General features: G+C 51.1%; 4 protein-coding genes across 15 annotated transcripts in view; 1 reads left to right on the top strand and 3 right to left on the bottom strand.

Annotated features, from left to right (window-relative positions):
• The window catches only part of DCAF1 (DDB1 and CUL4 associated factor 1), a 47,795-nt gene extending 46,501 nt beyond the window's left edge, over nucleotides 1-1,294 (top strand). Inside the window, exon 25 of one of the 2 annotated variants that reach the window (XM_038149113.1) lies at nucleotides 274-1,294. Coding sequence is in view for 1 of the 2 variants with exons in the window: in XM_038149111.1 (XP_038005039.1) it covers nucleotides 274-332 (59 nt within the window). In the remaining variant the exon portion in view is untranslated. The remainder of the gene's footprint in view (nucleotides 1-273) is intronic. The other variant, XM_038149111.1, reaches the window with a different exon arrangement.
• A 3,837-nt stretch (nucleotides 1,295-5,131) lies between these two features.
• On the bottom strand, nucleotides 5,132-9,291 carry RBM15B (RNA binding motif protein 15B). Its single transcript, XM_038149592.1, has one exon. The coding sequence runs from the start codon at nucleotides 9,176-9,178 to the stop codon at nucleotides 6,434-6,436; it is 2,745 nt and encodes a 914-aa protein (XP_038005520.1). The 5' UTR covers nucleotides 9,179-9,291; the 3' UTR covers nucleotides 5,132-6,433.
• A 248-nt stretch (nucleotides 9,292-9,539) lies between these two features.
• Nucleotides 9,540-14,378, bottom strand: MANF (mesencephalic astrocyte derived neurotrophic factor). The gene is made up of 4 exons (XM_038149593.1): nucleotides 14,048-14,378; nucleotides 11,724-11,851; nucleotides 10,828-10,969; nucleotides 9,540-9,876 (listed from the first exon to the last, which is right to left on the bottom strand). Exons 1-4 carry the CDS (start codon nucleotides 14,361-14,363, stop codon nucleotides 9,692-9,694), a joined length of 771 nt encoding a protein of 256 aa, XP_038005521.1. The 5' UTR covers nucleotides 14,364-14,378; the 3' UTR covers nucleotides 9,540-9,691.
• A 4,604-nt stretch (nucleotides 14,379-18,982) lies between these two features.
• The window catches only part of DOCK3 (dedicator of cytokinesis 3), a 185,898-nt gene continuing 181,361 nt past the window's right edge, over nucleotides 18,983-23,519 (bottom strand). For 10 of the 11 annotated variants that reach the window (XM_038149579.1, XM_038149585.1, XM_038149580.1 and 7 more), the window contains one exon: nucleotides 18,983-23,455. In XM_038149579.1, coding sequence (XP_038005507.1) covers nucleotides 22,949-23,455 — 507 coding nt within the window. In that variant the 3' untranslated portion in view covers nucleotides 18,983-22,948. The remainder of the gene's footprint in view (nucleotides 23,456-23,519) is intronic. The other variant, XM_038149584.1, reaches the window with a different exon arrangement.

The following is a 23,519-nucleotide window of genomic DNA, read 5'->3' as shown; positions in this document are numbered from 1 at the left end:
TGGTGTGAAGAGCTGTTGCCCTTTTTTGTGCACAGGAAGTTGTGTAGGCAGCTCTGCTGGTGTCCTCCCTACCTTGTTGGGGAAAAAACCTGCCAGCTCATAGGAACTGCACTTGCTAGAGCTGTTCTCCTTGAGCCTCTGCTGTAAGCAGGGAAGGAAAGCTCTGGTGCAGATTTCCTGGCTGCATTTGAGCAGTTTGGAGCACTGATGGTGCAGGGCAGGGGTGACCATCTGTGACACAAACCCAGCATAACCCACGTGTCTCCTTTGCAGCCGACAGCTCCGATAACTCGGACCTGGAGGACGACATCATCCTGTCCCTGAACGAGTGAGGAGCGGCTGCGGGCGGGGTGTGGGCAGGAGGAGATGCTCCCTTCCCAACAGAAGACCAGAGACCAAATTGGAAAGTGACTGAGCACCCCAGCCCTGCTTTTCCTGGGAGAGCCTGAGGATCTCCTGCCGATCCGCTGTGTTGGTTTGAGTCAGTTTGAGGCTCGGGGCTAAGTCTCAATAAAGAGACCTGGGGCTAGGCCTCATTTCTCTCTGCCTTTTTTTTTTTTTTATTTTTCATTTTAGGCTGAGATGACTCTTCAAGGAAACTTCTGAAGATATTTCACAATATATTTTCTTTGTATAAAGTTCTTTCCTAAAGAACAGAAATAGTTTTATAAAAAAAAAAAAAAAGGAAAAAAAAAGGCAAGTGTTCTAGTAAAGAGGGGAGACCTTTGTATTCCTGTAGTACCTTGTACCATGGGGTAGGTTTGGGGAGAAAAATTGTTTAAAATTAAAAGAAAATTTATGCAACTACTAAGTGAAATAAGAGGATCATGGTTTCTAATATCGTTGAGCAGTGAGAATATTTTTATTTTAAATATGATTTTATTTTTAAAAAAGAAGAACTACAGGTGTTACACCTGCTAATGCACCAGTGTGTTCCAAATGCTTTTGTCCTCCAGGGAAGAGCCCCTGGGGTGTTTGCCAATGTCAATTTGCGCTGTGGTACCAGCTATAGTGGGAGGCTGAAATCCTGGCTGGGCCTAGTCAGAGCCTGGTATTCCTGAAGACATGGGAATCTGGGATTGAAGTTTGAGCCCTTTTTCTCCCCTCTGCCCTTTGTGGTTCAAGTTTTTTACTCTTTCTTTCTTTCTTTCTTTCTTTGGTTTTTTTTTTTTTTTTGTTTTGTTTTGTTTTTGGTTTTTTTTTCTCTTGCCCTCTGTGTGGAAACTGCAAATTGAAGGCCTTTTTCTTTAATGTAAAGTGTATTTATTAAAAAATTAAATACAAATCCTGTCTGTGTCTATGGCTGTGAATTGTAGCCATGCAAAAGCCGTGCTCCATGTGCCTGCAAGGCTTGGCTGAGAGCAGTCAGGTGTAGCTGGAACCTCTCTGCAGTAAGGAAGGGCAAAGGAAACATGAAGGAAACAAGAAAGGGATTTGGGACTGCAGCATGGCCACAGCACAGCACCTGTGGCTTCCAGTCTGATCCCTTGGGTTGCCTGACAGCCTGGAATTCCCAGTGCCATGCTCACCACACTGAGTGAGAGCTGGATGATGCCACTGCTGCTGGGCTGTTCTTGTGTGGGGAGGTGCTCTGGAGTGTCCGCTCTGCAGCTCAGGAGGGAATTCTGCATCTCCCGGGATGTGCCAGGAGCTGGGAGCAGCACCCGCTTCCTCCTGTGGTTTGGCATTGCCCAGGCTGCCCTGTGGCTGTCAGGGCACAGGGAAAATCAGGTTGGGGCATGACAAGAGGCCCTGCCCTCAGAACAGGAGGAAGAAACGGCAGTGGCGTGTTCGACTTCCCAGTGCAGCAGCCACTGCACAGCTTGGGCCTGTGCTCAGCTGGCAGGTGCATGTGCTCCCTGCTTGCCTGGCCAAGGCCAGGGCTCTGCTGTTTATTCCCATGCCCTCAGCTTTTAACCCTCTCTCTGTTTTGGCCACTTTCAGAATAGGGTTTGAGGCAGAACAGGGAACTGGAGACTTCTCACTCCTTGACACTACAACTGCTTTTCCACCAAGAACTGGTCATTTCAGCTAAGGCTCAAAGTCTTACTGCTTGAGGAGGAAGGATTTCCTTTTTAACTGAAAGAAGGGATAGCTTTTTTTCCTTCCAGCATTGCATCTACTTAATGCACTTACCCAGGGCTGCTTGTTAATAATTAAAAAGAAAAGTTCTGCTGCAACTTGTAATGGATAATTGCACCCTGCACAGTTGATAAAGATGAACAAGTGACTACGACAGCATTTAGGACCAGCAATTGGAGCAGCATTCTGATTAAATGAAGGGATTGAAAACAAATCTGCCACCCAACAGCTATGGAAGTAGCCTCTGCCTTATCAGAAACCATCCCAACCAACTTAGCCATAGAAAATGTGCAGCTCAGGAGGAGAAAAAAGTAAAGCATGTACTCAGCTACTACTCCCAGGGAGATGCAGTGCCAGATGTCCTTACCTTGTTCTGGCATGAAACCCCAGCTGTAATTGGCTGCATCTGTTGCTGGTTTGGGCCTGGCTGTTTTGGAGGCATTTGCCAGTTTTGTGAGACAGAACCAGAAGAGCTGGGATGGAGCTCCTGTGTGTGCGTTTGACTTGAACCCGAGATGCTGTAAGTATATGAGCCTCCCTCCCTTCCTACACCTCCCTAACTGCACTGAACAGAGCCAGAGGGAGTGGGTTTGGGCCTTACCCTGTGTGCCTGCAGGTCACCCCCCAGAGCTGCTGAAGCAGCCCCCCAGCCCCTGTCCTGGGCAGACCTGGCCTCTCTGAAGTTAAATACACACCTGGGGCAGCTGCCTGCACCCCATGCTACTGCCTTAGCTCTGGGGGACTCACTGAAGAGTTCTGGGGAACTGCACCAGCCTGGGTGCAAAGTGGAGTTCACAACTGGGGACTAGCAGGGATTATTTTGTTTTTGTCAGGCCATAATTCTGCAGCTGCTTGGGATGGGGAGAATTCTCAGCGTTTGGAAAATCACTGCCACCCTGGCATCATGATTTAATCTATTTAAAAGCATGTTGCTTGGAAAGAATCCTATAATCTTCTGGAATACTCACAGCACGTGGCTGATGTGCCATACAGTATTCTGTGCAGCAGTTACAGACCCTTGCTTAGGGGATGGAAGGAGATTTAAATGTCCTGCCAGCTGACCAAGACATACTCCTACCTCTGCAGCAGAGGGGAGCAGGGCCGGTGCTGTTTCCTGCCACGATGTGAGCAGATGGGCCCAGCACAGCCTGTGCCCTCCTGCCAGTGTGGTCCTCAGAGCACTGGTACCGGAGAACCTGCCGGGCCCACCTGGTGCACTGCAGCACCCTTCCACGGAGCACAGCCTGTGGAATGCCCTGCCAGCACCGTGGGAGGGAGCAGCACATCCCTGCAGGGCTGGGGTTCAAGAATCTCCCACAGGCCAAGGCTGGGAGGGCAGCGCACAAACCGCAGCAAGCGGAGCTGAGGGGGATCACTGAGGCTCCTCAGCACCGCTCAGAGCTCGTCCAGGGCTCTCATCCCTGTCGCAGTAGGAAGGACAGCCAGCAACTGCTGTTCAAGAGGCCTTGTGAGACAGAATGTTTGCTGAATGGGTGCTTAGAATAAAAGATGGGGTACCTCAGGCTAAGCAGGAACTCTCAGACCGGCCCATCCCCCATCTCATACCCTGTTCCCCCTTTGAGTTTCAGATCACCCTGATGAGCCAGACACCATTATCCTGCCATGATCACCCTCCTGCCCCAGTACTGGCCTGAAAGGCACCATCCTCCCAAAAGCAATCTCCAGCACTGCCTTACCCAGCACCTTTCAGCATCACCGAGGGGCCCAGGCCTCCCACCCCCGTATCTTTTCCCCAGAGCTGCTGCCCAGCCCCGTGTAGGGCCCAAGTCTTTGATGCTGCAAGATCCAGATGCTGAGTTCCTTTGCTGTAACTGCCAACGCTTTTCCAGGCCTGTTTCTCTTGGAATCAGCCTGGATGCATCTGTGAGGGAAGGGGATGGTGGACACAGGTCCAGGATGGGGCCTTTGGCCTTGGCAGTCTGTTAAACCCTTGCCTGCTGGGGAGCAGGGAAGGCTCAGGTCGTCCATCGTGTCAGATGGATGCTGCTGCTTCTCTCCCAGGTGTTTCTTCCATAACTCTCCAACTTCCCCTTTACAACTATTAATTTTGGTATGAGGGAGATTGTTGGTCTCACATGCTTACTCCCATCAGCCACCTCTCTGGGAAGAGAAACCCCATCATTCAAATCTCATCCAACCTTTGTCTTCTAAACAACCCTACATTATTATTTACTTATTTCACAAGGAAAGTGGGAGATGGGGGATTTTGGGCTGTTCCTTGGCTTTATCAGCAAACAGTTGCAGCTTTTATAATTTACCGGGTTGTTTTTTTTCTTCCCCCTCCTAACACTCACACACCATAACACACACGAGGCCACGACACAGCACCACGGGCTGCACATCCCGGCCACCATCAGCCAGGCGGGCACTTGTCCTGCCACCGCCTCACGGCCTCCAGCTGCCCGGACACCTCCAAGGCAGGACACTCCCACAAAAGGCTCTAATCGCTCTAGGACCGGCCCCAGGGGTGTTTAATAGCGCTTGGTTTCAGATAACACCGAACCGTTACAATTGTCCGGTTAGGGCAGCGCTGACTCGGTCAGGAGGTGTCCCCAAAACCGTGAGGAACCGGGGCAGCCCAGTGCCACCCGTGCAGCCCGGCTGCGGGCACCGGAGCTGCTCCTCTGCTCCCACAGCACATTCCCGGGCCCCTGCTGTTCCCAGCGCTGCACTCAGCTCCCCTCTGATCCGTGCCCTCACGGAAGATGCATCAAGTGAAATGTAACCTCCCCCACCCCAACAAACCAACCCACACTTGTTGATGTTAATAACCCATCAGCAGCTGATGAGGTCCCTGCGGGGTTAAAAAGTGAAAAATAACAGCATCATTCGACTGAGTTATGCTCCCTGCTTAGTAGGTCGTGACACCAATCATACCTGAGAGGAGTTTTAGAAGGGTTTTTGGCAACCCTCAGCAAGCGAGCTGCTGGGTCACAGAGATTGGTGCGAGACAAATCTGGCTCTCCCACAAATTTGTTCACTTGCTTACTAAGAGAACAACAACAAAAAACCACCTGCAAATCTAAAGAAACTTTAAAACGTAGCATTTTTAATCCCACACAATTTTCTGTAAATCTCCTAAAATCTACAGGCATCATTTTAAAAAATAAAAATATCCCCAAACAGAACAGTGTGGATTGTAACTCCAGCTTGGACTCGTTACCACATCCTTATGCTGCTGAGCACTCAAAGGGTCTGGCCTCCCAGCCAAGCACCTCATAGCACAGACAGCAAAGGTGATGGATCCATCCCGTTTCAGAGCTCAGATTTTGATCTCCAGTGGTTCCACCCGTGGTAACTGAACACATTCTCAGCCAGACAGACATGTTTCTGTCTGTTTTTGTAAGCCTGCAAACAAATTTAAACTTTAGGAAAAAAAATAGCCATTTATCTTTCAATAAAGGATTCCTGGTAGTACAACATGATTGACTGCAAATGGGCACCTCCAGCTCACTAAACACCTCCATGTCCTTGGCTTGTCCACATCTAATATGGGCCCAAGGGCGTTCCCCCATAAATCACTTTTCTTCTGCTTGTTTTGCCTTTTATAAAAATTGGTAATGTCAAACCTTTTTTGTTTTTTCCAAGAATTTCTATGACCACCACATGTGCCAGGTGGTCTCAAACCTCACCAACCTGAATACAGCATCCTCTCCTCAGTAGCAAAATTTTCGCCAAGTACCAACTAATTTTTTGGAGTGAATGAAAAACACTTTTATTCTTGATCAGGATTTGCTTCCTTGGTTGCTGGCTTCCTGGGAAGCTTCTATTGTCAAATAGAGACTCAACAGCAAAGCATCCAGACTCAAATTTACAAAATAAAAAGCAAACAGGACAAAAAAAAAATAGAGAACCAATCTTTCAGTCTCTGATACAGCATTAAGAACCTCCCTTCCCCTCCCACCTTGAAGGACACACATAAAGATGAAGGAGGTGCTCAAGGTTGGGATCTGAGAACTGAACTGGGCTGGGGCCTGGCCTGGCTGCTCCTGCAGCACAGGGAACTCACCCTTCCTTCCTGGGCCAGAAGAACTCGGATACCGCACAAGTTTAGAAATCCATCAGTGAACAAGGCTTTACTGACAACTTTTCATACAGTTAAAAAATAAAAATACAGAACAACAGCGGACAGTGTCACATATTAAAAACGAATAAAATGGGCTCTATTTAAAATTTTAATAGATATTATAGGTATTAAAATTAATTAGAAACTAAAAATCTTACCACTTTGGTCAAGGTGTTTTGAGCCTCAACCAAAATGATCAGCCTTAAAAACAACTGGGCTGTGTGACACACAAAGAAAACATGGAATTTGAAAAGACAGTGTGGGCTAGGCAGTGTCTTTGACTATAACTATCACCATATGTTCTTCTTCTAACTTCCCCAATGTCCTTAGTGCTGACTGGAGGTACTGCTGAGAGAACTCGCAAGGAGGGAACGCGTAAAGCATGCCTGTGCTGTCCCTGCCCTTTGCCCCTCCCACGGGCAGGCTGATAACCCCAGCAGCCTGCTTCTGTTTCAAGTAGGAGACCAGATTCCTGAGAAGCCGTCGCTGCAAGCCAGGCTCTACCACAGGGAAGGTCCCCTCGGCCCCTGCCCCTGCCGGGGCGGACTGGGTGGCCAGGAGCACGGCGTAGCCGTTGGGGCTGCCTTGTTTGATGCGCCGGGTGACTTCATCCAGCTTGGGCTGGTCCAGCCGAAGTCTCTGAGCGATTTTGAGCTGTGTCAGCTTCCCGCCGGATGAATGGTCTTTGAGGAGTCCGTTGATGACACCCAGGTCTCCCTCCAGGATGTGCATAGAGGTGGGGAAGCAGCTGTTTTTTAGCACAAGAAGCCCATTCCAAGCAAGTTGCAGCGTCTGAGCATATTCTGATAAATTCTTTAGCTTTTTGGTCTCAGATTTTGGCTCCTCGTGAGTTTTGGATTCCGATTCACCAGTTCGATGATTGCGTTCGCTGTCCCTTTTTTTGGGCTGGGGAGCATCGGCTGGCTCGCGATGGGGTTTCTCCTCGGCCGCGTGACGATTGTTCTGGAGGGAGTTGCTCTGCTCTTTCTCGGCTCCGGGTTCTGTAGTGTGATTCTCCTTGCGAGCCCTGTCAGGGCTGCGGTCTAGAGCTGGCCCACTGGCCTTTGTCCTGCTTCTGTCCTCGTAAGGCGAGTGAGTAGTCCTCCCGCGGTCGCTGGAAAGACTCCGGCGTCTCCGCCTCTCTTCCCACGGTTTGGGCACGCCGCGGTCGCCGTCGCTGCCCCAGCGCTCCCCGCTCCGGCTGCGCACGGACCGGCTGTAGCTCTCCAGGTTGTTCCTGCGTTCGGCGTTTTTGGCGGGGCTGGCCCAGTCTGCCTCCACAAAGCTCCTGTCTCTGTCCGAGTACAGGAGGTGCGGAGGAGTCCTATCCCGCACCCTCAAGTCTTGCTCCAGGCTCCGGTGCCGGCTGTACCCGTCAGCCAGCAGCTCGTAGTGCACGGGCAGCGGCGCGGGCTGGTACTGCTGCGGGTATCTCGTCTCTTCTGCTTTGGCAAAATCCACTCGGAGCCTCCTCTCCGGTCCGCCCAAGGGAAAGCCCCTCATCTGCGCGCAGGCGGCCTGGGCAGCGTCCAGGCTCTCGTACTGGATGTAAGCGAAGCTGTCGCCCTTCACGTAGTCAATAGTCCTGATGCTGCCAAAGCGGTCGAACTCCCTGGCCAGGGCGGCCAGGGAAGTGCTGGGGCCGAGGCCCCCCACCCACAGCCGGGTGGTGGGGTTGGCTTTTCCGTAGCCAATTTTGATGGGGTTCCTGCCCACAACACGGCCCGACATGGCCACCTTGGCCCGGTGAGCCATGTCCAAGTTCTGGAACTTGAGGAAGGCGTAGGCGCCGCCCTGGCCACGCGCAGGGCGCTTGATCACCACCTCCTCAATGATGCCGTACTTCTCGAAGGCGCGCCTCAGCTCCACCTCCGACACGTTGTGGTCCAAGTTGCCGATGAAGAGGTTGCGGGTGGCTCTCTGGTCATCCTCTGGCATCAGGTCTTCCTCGGCCACGATGGGGTAGCTGTACGGGCGGCCGCGCTCGTCGTACAGCCCGTAGTAATCCAGGGCCCGCTCCCGCTCCCGGGAGAGCCCGATGGCGGCCGCTTCCAGCGCGAAGGCGGCGGCGGCGGCGTGGCGGGGCCGCGGCTCCCGCAGCAAGGGACTGGTGACCGGCGACAGCGAGCGCTGCTTGTATTGGTAGGCGCCGTGCAGGGGCGGCAGGTACCCCAGCGGCTCCGGGGAGGGCGCGGGGGGCGGCGTGCGGCTGCGCCGGCCCCCGCGCAGGTACACGGGCTCCACCTTGAGCGGCCGGTCGTAGAGGAGCAGCTGCCGGGCCCGGGCGTGCCGGCGGGCGTCGCGGGCGTCCCCGGGGTGTCGGAAGTTCACGTAGGCGACGCGGCCGAGCTCGGGCGTGTGGGAGAGCTTGACACTGATGTCCCCGGCGCCCCCGCCCGCGAAGCGCTGGAAGAGGCGGAACAGCCCGTCCTCCAGCAGCTGGTCGGGCAGGGCCGCGCTCAGCCCGCTCACCAGCAGCGTCTTGTACTCGCAGGAGCCGGGCGGCTCCCCGGCCAGCCCGGCCGAGCCCCCGAGCGGCGCCAGCAGCAGCGAGGGCGCGGCGCCCGGCGGCGGCCCGGCCAGCAGCAGCGACGGGGCTACCACGGCGCCCGGCAGCGCCTTGGCCTTGGGCACGCCGAGCGCCCGGGACGAGGAGGAGGAGGACGAGGGGGCGGCCTGGCTGCCGCCGCGGGCGCCCGAGGCCGAGCCGCTCCCCGCCGGGCGGTGGTTCGAGTCGCCGCCGCCGCCGGCGCGTTCATCGCCGCGGTGGCTGCGGGAGCTGGAGCCGCCTCCGCCGCCGCCGCTGCCGGTGGTGGTGCCGCCGCCGCCTCCGCCGCCGCCGCCGGGCGTGGACTTGTCCCGGCTGCTGCGGGAGGCGCCCGAGCTGCGGTGCGGGCCGCGCCGGCTGCTGCTCTCGCGGTCGCGATCGCGGGGCCGCTTGGCGGCGGCGGCCGCGCGTCCGCCCGCGGCCCCCGGCGGGCTCGAGTCGCGGTCGCTGCCGCGCTTCATCGCGCCGGGCCCGCGGCTCAGGAGGCGCCTCCGGCGGCCGCCGCCATCTTGGACAAAAGGGAGCGAAGGCGGCTCCGGCCGCCGCGCCGCGCGGGCTCTACGTCATCGCTCCGCGCGCGCCGCGCCGCAAGCCGGCGTCACGGGGCCGTGACGTCACACGGCGCTTCCCGCCGCCCGCGCGCGACGGTCGGGCGGCCAATCAGGGCGGGCGGCGAAGCCCCGCCCCTCGGCGGGCTGAGGGGGCGCGCGCGGGGCCGGTCCGCGCTGCAGCGAGCACGGGGGGGGGGAACGGGGAATGTCGGAAGGCGGCGGGCGCGGCTGTGCAGGCGGAGTGTCCCGCAATCACGTCACACGGCACGGCTCCGCCCGGTACACACCGGCGAACTTTAATGAAAGTCCCGTACAAAGCGCGGGGCCGGCGTCGCCCCTCAGAGCCTCGAGGTCGCCCCTCACAGTCCCCTCACAGGCCCGGTCTCGCCCCTCAGAGCCCCAGGATCGCCCCGGTCTCGGCCCTCAGAGGTCTGTCCGGGCGCCGGCCGCCCTCGGCGCGTACTTGGGCATCAGTTCGTGGATCCTGCGGATGAAGTCGTACTTCTCGACACAGCCCTTGCACACCTCGCCCCAGTCATCCAGGATCCGCCGCAGCTCCTTGACGCGCAGCTTGCGCAGGTCGACGGTGCTTAGGTCGATCTGCTTGTCTGCGGGGAGAGCAGAGCTGCACTCAGATATGCCAGGTGGGCGAGGAAGCCAAAACCCAAGAGGGAGAGAGGTGCCAGGGGTGGAAGGAACGTCTAAGTTAGGTCTGGACAGCAGGTAAGGCTCTTAATGCTAAAAATTATTAGAAGACAGAAAGCTTGGTTGCAGTTTAGATGCAGGAGTTCCACAATAGCCCTGAAAGCCCCTTTATTACATGAGCAGCAACACTTACTTTTCCACTGGATAAAAGAAATGTAGCAGAGTGATTTCGGGGGAAAGATAAGAAAGTGACAACAAAAAAAAAGCTTTATAGGAAGCAACATGACCTTAGTAGGAGAAATGAAAAGTATAAAGAGCCACAGTCCAAGGGGTGTCTCCAGGGGGTGTAAGGGCAGCTATAAGGGAAAGCAGAAGGAGGCATTTCTAAGCCTGTTTTTGTATCAGTCTTTTCAGGAAGAGGAGTCATCTAGGAACATGAGAGTTCAAGGAAGGTGATGAGAAATAGAGAGTGGAATGCTCTGAGGAGACATGAGAGGAGGTGAGAAAGCAGTATTTATCACCCTGCTGCTGGGAACAGGAGAGCAGCTGGGACTGCAGAGCCCAGCCAAGGTCCTGAGCCCTGCCCCAGTGACACCCCTGCCTGCTGCCAGCACAGGCTGTACCACACACCTCCCAAACATGACATTCCAAACAGCAACGTGAGTGCAGCAGTGCTGCTACACCTGGGAGTTCGTTATTCCAGGGCTGATCAGAGCCCTGCAAGGGTTAGCAGCCAACAGCCCTACCTAAGCATCTCCATAGAACTCTCTAGGATGTTCATGGAGAGCAACCCAGGTTGTGCAACCTAACCAGGCTGCAGAACTCAGGACTGAGTAGTTTTAGGATGTTGCTTCACCCCCAGTCATCCGCACCCCAGCAAATCATGGGTATTTCCTCTTGTGCAGGCAACTCACCGTATTTTAGTTCACAGATCTGACTGTCTTTCTTCTTTAGCTTCTCACAGATCTTTTCCACAGGGATGTGGTGACTCATGGGCTTCGATACCTCGTTAATGATTTTGGTGGCTGCATCACTTGTGGCCCCAATGTAATAGCACTAGAGGAAAGAAAGTGGAGATGCATGGGAAAAAAGCTTCTAAAAGCAGAGTTTTCTGTCCCTGTCCTCATCTGGTTCTGCAGCTTGATGCTTACAGTTAGAGAACCTCCCCGAGGGACTGCTAGAGCTGGGCAAAAGGAGCCCAACTGAGCCCAGAATACTGAGCAGGTGTTTTACATTGCAATGATTTTACAGCTGCTGAGGCGAGTCTTGTTTCTTAACTTTATAAAAATTGAACAGGACTAGGAAAAAAGTCTTCTTCATTCAAAGAGCCTCTCTGAAGTGCTCCCCCTTCGCATGTCAGATGGTATCTCTGTAGTTCTCTGAGGAGAGTTCAGGCCTTTTCCTTGGGCCTCTTCATTCACCAACTGCCTCTTATTTTAGTTAGGGCAATTTAGTTTTCCTTTATTTTGTTTTCAGCTAAACAGCTGAAGAGTATAAATATTTTAACAGATTATATAGCACCCCAAATACCATTTAAGGGACAGGGAAGCCCTAGAGCAAACAGAAGCTTTGTAATATCCAGTGCTTCAGTAACAATGAGATGCCAGCCACTCCAATCACTGTTGACAGGGTGGTGGTTTTTTCCCTTTTTTTTAAGGTAAAGAGATTGAACTCCTCAAGTCCTTTCATAAAAATACAGGACCCACTGTGGCCACAGAGCCAGCAAAAACAGCCCCTGGAAAGCCACATCATACAAACTCAGTTTCCCCTCATTTGCAGGAGGGAAATATTACTGACTCCCCCTACTTACCAGGCGGTTCTCTTTGCCCTTTGCTTCTTTGCAGGATTTCAAGAGCTCCTTTTCAATACTGGAAGGTGTGAATTCAACGTCATTGTCCTTTAGACTCTGGTAGAACCTTCCCAGGAATGTGACACACACTGGAAGGGAAGATGGATGGAGTTACCAGCCAGAGCAGCAATCTCATGGCAGCTCTTAGAGGACACTTGTAGGGAAATGGAATCGAGGGTTTGGATAACAGGACTTTTCTGAACTTCACCAATGGTTCAGAAAGTCATTCAGAGCACACGTGAATCAACAACGTGCCCTGGTACTTTTGGTGGGTTTGTGACAATCTGAGAAATGAGATCCGTGGAAGTGTCCAGGGGCTCTGTACATTGTCCTGAGTGAGCACAGGATCATATGATGGACACAAAACCACGCCCATGCAAAAATGTACATTTACAGTTGTCTTGCTGCTTTGGGAAGCAACTTGTGAGAACATGGGTGTCAAACGCAGTGCTGATAGAAAACAATCCTCTGAGACTCCCCATGTGCTGACTTCAGTAACAGGGTATCACTATCAGGCTGCTTCAGTCGAAAAAGAAATGTGATCCCATGCTATGTCCCCATGGCACCTTTCTCCTTCTTTCATTTCTACACAAGCTTCTGATGCAGTTTCAGATGAAGGAGGGAAGACTCTTAGACAGAACACAACTCCCACAAGCGCAGCTGCAGCTGAGAGGACAGATCCAAGTCCCTGCCTGTGGGAAGGGCTGCACAAACCGGTCACTGCCGCTTCCCCGGGCAGCAGTTCTCCAAAGTGCAGCAGCGCCGTGTGTGGCTGGGAAGGAGGACAGACAGCCTGCGGGATGACTGAGGGACACCCTGAGGGCCAGATTTTGGCCATCCTGATGCTCACAACTCATCTGTGGATATCGGCGTCACCTGGACCGAGCACTCTTCAGTCCCCCCAATTCCTGCTCAGCTCCTGGGGATTCTCACACCTTCCCATGCAAGATGAGTGCCAGGAACCATTCTGCCTCTAAGGAAGAGGTATGAGTTATGGCTTTTATGGGATTTGTTTACTCCAACAGGAAGGGACTGGCAAATATTATCATTGGCAACTTGTGTTCCACTCAGAACACAATGCATGGCACAGTAATTGGGCATGACAGGAAATGGAGTATGGCCATCACAGAACTGAGCAGAAATGTACTCTCATTATATTAAAACTAGAACTAATTATAGGATGGGCCATTTTGGAAAACATTTTCTTTATGCATACAGCACACCCTTATTTATCTCCCACCAGTCTATCCCCAGTCACAGACACACTGATGTCCACTGTAAGCTATTGGGAAGTGAAAACCTTGGGAAGAAAAAACTTGCTGCAGGCAGTGACACTGATGGCCACCGGAGGATAGAAACATGTTTCCAGTCTAGCGCTGCAACAGCAGCTGGAAGTTTTGATTAATGGGGTTCCCACCCCTCATTCTGTCTTACTATAGAGGAGGGATATTAGTATCCCGAACTCCCAGCCAGCTACTAGAGCCCCACCTCGAGTTCTTCTTGCTTCACTTGGGGAATCTGTTCAGTTCACTGCACAGGAGCAGCTTAATTTGCTGTGCAGCTCAACAGGTTCCACCCCCGAGGCGTTTGTATTTCCGCGGTACACAAAGGGCCCGACTTGGTTTGGATCAGCTGCTCACGGCTCCTGGCTGTGCGCACCGAGAGGACTCCGAGCACTCCGTAATACTGTCATGATTAAGGGGGAGTCCCGGGTGAGCGACCTCACTCGAGTTCTCCTGCTCCCTGCCCTGCTCACCGTCACCCGGCAGGGACAGCCGGCGGGGAGCGCTGCCCCGCCAGCGCCGAGCTGCGACAGCGCTGATCTCCCGGCCCGGAGACTGTGCGGTCTCCCGGAGTCGTCGCTCCTCCTTCCCGTGGGGACTCTACACTACCGCTGACCCCGCGGACCGGCAACTTCCCGGCAGAGTGCAGTACCCTTGGATGGGAGATCCCGTTCCCGGCGCGGGGCACGGCTGGAAGCCCCGCCCCGCCCCGCCTGCCCCGCGGGCCGCCCGGCGCATCGCCCCGGCACCGGACGCCCCCGAGCACGCCCGGCCAGGCCCGTCCGCACTTAGCCAGACTTGGGAGACTTTTCCTGCCGCTGGAGGCAGCGCTCCCGCCGGCCCGGCCCAGCCCCGGCGGCCGAGCTGTCACTCGGAGCTGTCACGGCACCAAGGCTGCTCCGCGTCCCGGCCCCACAACCTGGCGGACGGGCCAAACCGCGGGACACGGCGGCGAGGAACGGCCTCCCCCCGCCCCCGCGGGCCGGGCCCGGCCGCACTCACCCTCGCAGTCCCCGTCGCGCAGCGCTCGGCCACCGGCCGGCAGCAGGAGCAGGGCCAGCGCCGCGCAAAGCCCGTGGGCCGCCCGCATCCCGCCTCGCCCGGCAGCGCCCGCCGCACCGGCACCACCGGCACCAGCACCCCGCACCGGCTGCCCCCGCCGCCGCCGCCCCATTGGCCCGCTCCCCGCCCGGCCGCCACGCTCTCCGCTCCCATTGGCCGCGCCGTCGCCTCCACGGGAGAGTTGGCGGCCGCTGATTGGGGGGAGGCCGCGGAGCGCCGGCGCGCGGCGCGGGTCCCCGCCCCCCTTCGCTGCCATCTTTGTTAAGGGAAAGGCGCTCGCGAGCGCTCCCTGACGGCGGCCCGGGCGCCATCTTGGAAAGGGGCAGATCCTCGCACCTGAGGGCGGGCGGGGCCGGCCCGCGCTCCGCTCTCCCCTCTCCCGGCGGTGGCGGGGCGGTGTGCGGCAGTGCGAGGCGAGCCTGAGGCGGCGCTGAGGCCCGTGGGCAAGCGGTTCGTGAGATGGGTGTCCCGTGAGGGGTGGGAGCGGCAGGGGCGGGCTCGGTGCCAGCACAGCCCCTCACGGGTGGCTCTGGGTACACCCTGTGAGGTACAAGGACTGGATGCTTTGAGGAGGGACAGCTGAGAGGTCAGAATAGCAACCTTGTTGCACTTGTTTCTGGCTTCTTGGGTGGGTGTTTTTGCAGAAAGAAATTTTTTTTTGGTTTTAGTCCAAGTTAATATCCTAGTCGCTGGTCCTATCACCTTTTGTCCAGGCATTTAGGGGGATTCTTGGGGTTGTCCTGTGCCAGGGCTAGGAGTTGGACTTTGGTGATCCTTGTAAGTCTTTTCCAACTCAGAATATTTTTATTCTGTTCCAAAAGTTCTCACAGTTTGTGCTGTTGACTACCTTCAACAATCCCCAACACTGTGAGTTTATAACTGAAATTCCCGTAGAGTTGGGAGAGGAGCACACACCTGCTGATAGCTCCTTGTGCGGCTTTGGGAATAACTCTGTGCATCCTGGGATATCGTTCCAGGATAATGAAAGAAGGGAGAGGCAAAGTTACACAGCCCTGTGCTACCACAAGGGAGCTCCCGTGTAGCTCCGTGGGCTCTCTTGCACCGGCAGGCTCTTGAGGCAGCCTGCTGGGGCAGTGCCTAATCAGAAGTTTCTTGCAGGTCGTCAGGTGCAAGTGATAAGCTTGACGAGGTGAGACAGGCAGTGTGGGGAGGAGGAGCGCCTGGTTCGGGAAAGGTCACAGCAGGTGAGCAGTAATTACGAGACTAATTACCAGTGAGAGTATATCGGGTGTTTATTAGGAGATGTGGTTTTGCACATTTCTAGATATTTTTATCTTTTCAAGTGTGGCTATTAAGATCAGTATAAACATTATTAAGTCAGTCCATAATTATTTCCAATTGCTCAATATCAGTATACTTTAGGAAGATTATTGGCTTTTTTAAAATTATGCTCATTGCCCACTAAAGTCAATTAGCTGTGCAGAGAAATGATGGCTTGAAGTGCCCTTGTTTCTTATCGGGGTAGTGGCCAAAAGAACTGTGAGACGAAGTGGCTTCGTAATTAGGTGGGAATAGGGCTTAAATTTGGAATTAGGAGACTTTAGGATGGTCATAATAAGGACAGAGTTTACCTACCAAAATAATACAGTTATGAAACATCTTCAAACTAGGAGCTTTATACATTTTTCTGGAACAGGAGACAAGTGATTTTATTTGGTTTTGGATTGGGAAGTGAGCCTCTGTATTTCAATATATGATCCTCAGATGGGTCTGAGGAAGAACAAGGACTCCTTTTGTTTTTGGTTTTTTCCTTCTTTTAATTTATACTTTTTTTCAGCAGCTAGAATGGGTTCCTTGCATTTTACCTTGTGCTTCTTCCTGATCCATGGTGAGGTTTTTGGGGCTCTCTTTGTTCCACCGCTGTCCAGGCCCTGTCTCTCTGAAGCATTAGGGATTTGTCCTGGCTGAGAGCTGGGTGATGGAGAGCTTGTGCTCATCCTCACTGTTGTTTCTTCCTAGCATCCAATCTTACCCTGGTATTTGTCAGTGTGAAGCCATTCCCTCGTGTCCTTATCACGCTAGGGCCTTGTCCCACGTCCCTCTCCCGCTCTCTTGGAACCCCTTTAGGCACTGGAGGGTGCTCTAAGGTGTGCCTGGAACCTTCTCTGCTCTGGGCCTGTCAGCCAGCTGAGCGGGTGTGGGGTCTCGTGCCCTGGATTGGGGTGACCCTGAAAGATGGAAAAGTCTCTGCTCCAACCCGTGCCTTCAAAGAAAGACTCAGTAGTCCTCTGTTGTCCGGTCTCAAGGTTGTTTATTGTTGGTTATCTAAAAGATTCTTCTCCTGAACTGCTGTGGCCCGTTCAGCAGCTCAGACAAAGGCACACTGCCCTCCCAGGGGCTGGTGCCATCTTTTATATCACACTTTACGTGTTACATGTTTATACTTTTTCCCCAATGCCCACTATCTATATTGAATGGTGACTTTCTACTCTAAACCAATCTGTGAGTGCCAACATCACCAAAGACATGGAGGCTAGGAAGGAGAAAGAAAGAGGACAGGGCACACCCAAATCCCTCCATCTTAGAACCCCTGACCCCCATGTACAAAACTTGGACCCCTGCGTACAAGGCTTAAAACCCCCCTGTACAGCACTCAAAAATCCTTCCTTTCACTTTGTGACTACTTCTACTACACTATCTAAACTTGTGTGTGGGGCTTGTAATTCTTCATACAGAGTTGGTAATTTGCTCCACGGGCTAAGATCGAAACCCCACGTGTGTCTTTGGCTGCATGCCAGGGTCTCAGAGCCCCCTGCCAGCGGCTCTGGCCATCCAGGGCACCCCGAGGAGTGTCCTGGGTTCCCACAAGCGGGCAGGAGAGTTAATTTGGCTCCGTGGATCTGTGGGGATGGGGTCCTTGGGAAGTGCAGGGAAACAGAGGCTGTTCCTGGCAGCTGTGGGGGCTGGGGCTGTGCTGCCTCTGCCGTCTGAGAGCACAAATCTCTTACAGCCGTGGGAGGGATGAAGGGGCTCAGCCTCACGTGTTGGGCTGCGAGGACAAAGAAGCGAGTTCTGTCAGGGGGGAAAAGGTGATACAGTACTGCTGAGAATGAATGCTGAATAGAAGATGAAGTGTAATAGATCTGCTCTTCCAAATTTGGGTTTAATTTATGTGGTGCCTTGGCAGTCCATCAAAAGAGAGAAGTGGTGTGTGAACCTTCTTTTAAGACACCTGAGCTCAGAGCTCTGCCTTGTGAACTGTCTGTGTTTGTGTCCATGGCTTGTTAAGAATCACCCAGAAATGGAGGCACATTTATGCATAGGGTGTAGAAGGCTGCATCTTTCATCTGCCAGGTTAGAGCCATTGCTAGAGGTTTAATTTCTCCTCTTATCAGCTTTGTCATGAAATTCATACTGAGTCAGACAAGTCATATTTTGAAACTGTGCTGAAGTTTTCTTATTTAGATAAGAAGAGGTATTTGGACATGGGATTTAGATTTCAATCTGACTAGTGGCAGCTTAAAGTATTGGACTTGCACTGAAAAAAAAATGTTCTGTTGGTTTTAACAGGAACTAGAGTATTTTTAAACTATTGTTTAAAGCTGAGGGCTTCACACATCTTTTGTTGTGCCAAAACACAGTGTTTATTACCTGTGCTTGGTTAATAAATAATTTTTGTCTGAATAAAAAAATACTTACTGGACTAAGATTAATAACCTGGCTTAGAAACAGTCCCAAAGAGTCTGATTGAAGACAGGGTGAAGGGTGGGGAACATAAGTCCTAGGAGGAGTGGCTGAGGGTACCAGGGTGCTCAGTCTTGGAGGTCTTATCACTCTCTACAGCTGCCTGAAAGGTTGTAGCCAGGTGTGGGTCAGCCTTTTCTCCCAGGGAACAAGTGACAAGAGGAGATGGCCTCAAGTTGTGTCAAGGAAGGTTCAGATCGGATATTAGGAAAAATTTCTTCACTGAAAGGACGGTTAAGCCCTGGAACAGGTTGCCCAGGGAAATGGTGGTGTCACCATCCCTGGGAGGGTTCAAAAACCAAGTGGATGTGGCACTTCTCAACATGGTTTAGAGGGCTGAGTGGTATTTGCTTGAAGGTTGGACTTGGTGATCTTGAAGGTCTTTTCCAACCTGAATGATTCTATGACTGATACAGACTTCAGTATCTTGTTACAGTTTCTCTTCTCAGTATTTGTATGTGGTGTGCAAAGGGTGCCTTGGCAGTCCACGTACGTCCTGGGGCCACCTGAAGAGTCAGACTTGCTGCTAAGTGTCTTTTGAGACAGGTTTCAGAAGTTTTTTTGTTGGTTTGTTGAGACATTAAATGAGTTATTTTGCCTCCTCTACAATAACCTGGTTTATTAGTGGTAATGGAAGAAAATTTGAGATTAGGAGCCTTAAAAGTCACCATAGGTCTCAATTCCCAAATCCCGTGTTCCTACATGTCCTAACTACTATTCTATCACACCTATTCTGTTAAAATGGCCAGTATTTAGGTACTGTTGCAATAAAAGAGTAGCAATCTTCTAGGCAGTGTGACAGTGGTGGTTTAACCCCAGCTGATAGGGAAGTGGCACCCAGCCACTGCACAGCTGTCCTGGGGAGAGCTTTGTCTCTGGAAGTATTGTCCCGGAACTGTGCCTGGGGCTGCTGCAAGTGCCATGTCCCTCCACCTGACCAGACCAGGAGGGGGCTGCACCTGCTGCTGGCTTCAAGAAGCTGACATTAAATATCGAAGATGGAAGCCGTTCCCTCACCCTCACCACACACAAAGTCCTTTAGGTTGCTCCCCATTTTGCCCATTCACACAAAGGTGGGCAGTGAGGGCTCTTCCTTGTCTCTTGTGAAGGTTTGGAGCAGCCTGACGATAGCCCTGCCTCGAGGACAGCAATGACCATACAGCTGTACTGTTTTAATGTCAGGTATTAATCTTTAATTCCACATCACAGCAGTCGAGTGAATGGGTAAGGGAAAGGAACCCAAAACAAACGGCAGATATTTACATCTAAAATTCACACCACTTATTTGTTGGTTCTGGAAACATGCTATCACAATATATACAATGAAGTACCTTTAGGACACTTGTACAAATTAATTTTTTTCCTTTTGAATTTGATTTCCATTATAGATAAGATAGCTGTTTTCATTTTATTTTAAACATGAATACACAAAAGAGAAGTGGTTAGAGGTTTTCGCCTTTTTTTTTTTTTAAATAAGCACAGAATGCCAGAGGTTAAAAACACATTTACAGGGCAGAATACCAGTCAGACATCACAATCTATACATTTTTTGCTCAATTTCCTGTACAAATACACAGCATTCAAATGGGGTATTTACAAAGAAGCATGACCAGAGGAAATTTTAAATATCACATAATTTGTTTCCCAAAGGCTCTTGCTCTCTCCAGCCTCCCCAGTTTTGGCTGATACTCCACAGAAGGGATATGCAATATCCCTTACCTAAAAAAGGGTAAGTAAGCTAAAAACCAAAGAGAGAAAAATAACAAAAAGGATCTGAGTCTTGCATACAGCAACAAAACCAACCCAACTATTGGGGAAAAAAAAATAGGATTCAGAGAAATTGTTTTAATTGCTTTTCTTCTACCACTGTAGCTCCTTCTCAATTTTGTTTCAGATGGGGCCAGCAGGTACACTGACGATGGAGAGATTTATAGCAGAATTCCACCAATTTTCTCAGGAATGCACATGCTATTTTCTTATGCAAAGAAAACCCAATGAAGGCAAGTACACTGAGGTTTGAATTAGAGTTAGGTATAGAATGTCAAGGTCCTGTTCAAAACATCCTGTTGTGTGGTTTATACAAGGAATCTTCAAATCCCGTTGGGCAAGTGCAACTGCTGTTGCTTCCACCTACTCCAGGACTGAGCTTGACGTTGGAGTTGTACTATGCTAAAAGACACCTCACCCTACAGAGAAATAGTAGTTCCAGGCAATATTAGTTCCAAGATTCACAAAATCTTAACAATAGTCTTTCTATCTTCTGCTCCCTTGAAGGCAAACACTGAAAAGGGAGACAGAATACTTGGTAGATATCAGAACAATAACAGAAACTTAACTCCAGAGAGGCTTAAATTTGGTAAATTCAGCAATTTATTCCACCCTTCTTTATGTGGACCTGCCATAAATTAGGTGTTTGTACACATCACCCGATTGATCTTCGAACCCTTGCAAATACACAGGAAAGCCAGACTCCCCAAATGGACTGTCTGCTGTTGTACCAGATCTCTGATCAGAGCAGGATGATACATTTTCAGAGACTGATTAGAGATCTGGTGGGCAGGTTTTCCAGCTGCCTGGGACTCAGTCCCATGGTAATTGCATTCTTGGTTCTGTAACGTTTTATTTGCAAGACCTGCTGGTTTTTCACATTAAGGAAGCTCGGTAAGTCATGACATTTACTACTTTTAGTCTTGCTGCCAGGAAAACAAAGAAACTGGGGCAAGGGAGATGGAATTAAAACTTAGTTCTTTGAAGAACTTCACTGGAAGAGTCTCAGTGGGATTGGAGGATAGCAAATGTGAAAACATTTCACCCTTTTCTACCTTGACTTACCTTTACTGAAAACATTGGTTGTTTTCCTACATTACTTCTATACCAGAGATCCAGGTTTGTTAACATTGAAGACTGTCCTAGCATTGGAAAACTCTCCTTCCTGCTAAAGATGAAACATCCACTATAGGTCAGATTTTATTAGCATTGTTTAAATTGTGAAGGATCTAATGATTACAAGCAGCCTGTGTTAGTAACAAAATAGAGGAAGCAAGAGAGACTTTGTTCCAGCCAAATAGGCCATTTAAGAAACAAATCCATAACTTAGTAGTTTTGCATGGGCTTAGAGCTTGAGAAAGAAAACAGACAAATCCTCTTAAAGTCCCCTTCATACAACTGCTGAGTCCAGACTTTATACAGCCAGACCATCCTTAGCCAGTTCAGAAACCATGTACTCTGCCCAGTCACTGTATTTAGAGGTAGTGCTAAAGGTGACCTGTAAAAGATTTATAATAATCCTTTTTTGCTTCTTTATGCTGTTTTTAGCAGGAGAAACTGAGCAGTTAGGCAAGAATTCAAGATGTAAGTTGGGTGCTGTTCCTGTTTCTGGCACTAATTTTATATGGCGGAGGTCTCGCTTGAATGTGCTTCCGATTTTTCAGTGGTAGGAAAGAGGGAGGGCTGTTTCCATCCTACGGAGTGTGCTTTGCAGTCTGCAGCTGAGAGGGTTATAAGGAAGGCTAAAATGTGTGTGGGTATGGCAAGGGAAAGGAAGGTGGCTTGTTCATCTAAAACCATTAAATATTTGATACTATTTTGATTGAAAACTTCTTGATAAGTATGAAAACAGGAATAAAAGGTTTCTTAGAACCAAGATATTTTCTTTGTAAAGAACAATATTACCCATAGATAATTTTTTCCTGAACTGTGCAAGTACTGATTAAAAGGCATGTTTTGGGTTCATAGACCTGAACTGTCTTCAGCTCTGCACAGTTCTGGTTTATGTGTGGCTTGGTTCCCCCAGAATGTTCTTCAGCCTTTTCTAGAGCTTCTTAATAAAAAATATGGGATGGGGAAAGGGTGTATTGCTGCCTGAGGAGAAAAGGAAAAATAAATCAACCTTCCAGAAGAGAGGAGCAGCAGCTCTTACTACACATTCTAAAGAAGCAAAAGAGGAAACAAACACTTGTTCTTTACAGGTTGCCTTTAAGGTCCCTGACTTTGGGGTGTACACTTGATACCAGGCATTGCTCCAGTCTTGGTGTTTTCTGTCTGCTCTGAGAGATGGGAGATTCTTTCTGCACACCAGCTGCAGTGAGTTGTTGGGAGGGACTGAGGATATTGAGTGAACAGGAATGAATCTCAGCTCCTGGGTGATGGAAGTTGGTGAGAATTATGATGTTCAGCCCTGAGGCAAGGAATGTTGGATATGATGCATTTAAGCCACCTTTTCTTTACTGGTTGGGTCATCAACCAGCTTGTGGCATGAGAAACTCAATTTGGTTGGTTTTGTTTTAATCTGGAATAGAAATGCTGGTGTCAACAGCCTGCCCAAAGCTGGGCATGGGAAAGGCCTACAATGAGGTTGTAGCTCCAGTAGCCACCAACCTCCTCTCATTCTGTAGCACAGATGAATAACACGATTCCCATGAGAAAGCAGGTTGGCTTAGCCAGTGAAAGCAAAATTTAAGAAATGAAACAGTACATAAAAAACAAAGGAGGCAGAGTTTGTTGGAAATGATATCTTGGAGATCAGTGCATCAGCACTGCTTTAGATTGCCTCAGCACCTATGAACCAATGCAGGGAGATCACTGCACAGATATGTACAATCCTGCTCTCAAAAGAGCCAAATTCTTCTTAGAATTGCCATCTTTCCACTGCCTGCAGCTCATGCACCTTCCAGCCTGACAGTTCATAGAATCCCTGATTTCAGCAATGAGCTTTCAATTCTGTACAGCAAAGAAATATGTCCCTAGTGCAACTGCTTCTACTCATGTGCGTCTCAGAACTGGGAGGAAAGCAGGTTCAAAATCAACTTGCCACATTCCCCCCTTTTCCCCTCCACTTAAATTTGTATTTTTCAGCTTCTGCAAGTCTCTATGGCTCATGTGCCGTGTGATGTGGTTAAGAAACTGCAGAAGGAATAAACTGTCCACTGCACAGAAAGTTAAAAAACATAACGGAAAGGTGTAAAAAGAAATTAAAAAGGAAAGCAGCAACCTGCCATGCTGGCCCAATTGCTTTTGTGGGCTTCAGACGTAACCTTGCGGCAGTAGAAAATCGGTTTGCTGTTCTCCGAGTCCCGCTCTCTCTCTGTCGGATCCAAACCTGGAATGCCAATGCCAACTGTGCACCAGGAGCTGTCCCTACTGCTCGCTGATGCCGTGCTCCCATGCCACCCTGGCCTGCTCTTCCTTTCCACCACTCACCGGTTGGGACACTTTACGGTGCAACGGGCGGTGTTTGTCATCATCTTCGATCATCATCCCCTCCTCGTTCTCCATGTTTGGCAGCCGGGAGTGGTAAGGTTTGGGGGGTAAAGCAGGAGGGTCCATGGTGTCCTGAGGAATGACTCCGGATGGAGCAGAGTGGCTTCGGCATGGCTGGGATTTGAGCGACTCCAGGACATCAGGCTCAGAGAGACTGTACCTGACAGGGAGGTAGGGCGTCTCTAGATCTTCGTCAGTGTTCCAGGCCTGGCTGGGCACAGAATCCATGGTGTCTGTGCGAGGAGGTGGTTCAGAAGAATGTCCAAAATTGCTCTCGCTCAAGGAGGAGACACCGCTGCTGGCACTGCCGGATAAAGTGGAGTTACTGCCATCTAGACCAGACTGTGGACTGGTGGGCGATGCAGGGATAGGATGAAGAGGGGACTGTTTGGAAAGAAACAAAACCAGGTTAAAATTGACTAAGGAGGCAATGCTGCATCTTGTGTGT

This window comes from Motacilla alba, chromosome 12 (genome assembly GCF_015832195.1).
Source record: "Motacilla alba alba isolate MOTALB_02 chromosome 12, Motacilla_alba_V1.0_pri, whole genome shotgun sequence".
Classification (NCBI taxonomy): domain Eukaryota; kingdom Metazoa; phylum Chordata; class Aves; order Passeriformes; family Motacillidae; genus Motacilla; species Motacilla alba.
Note: the sequence above shows the minus strand (reverse complement) of the source record. Positions and strands in the feature narration are given on the sequence as shown.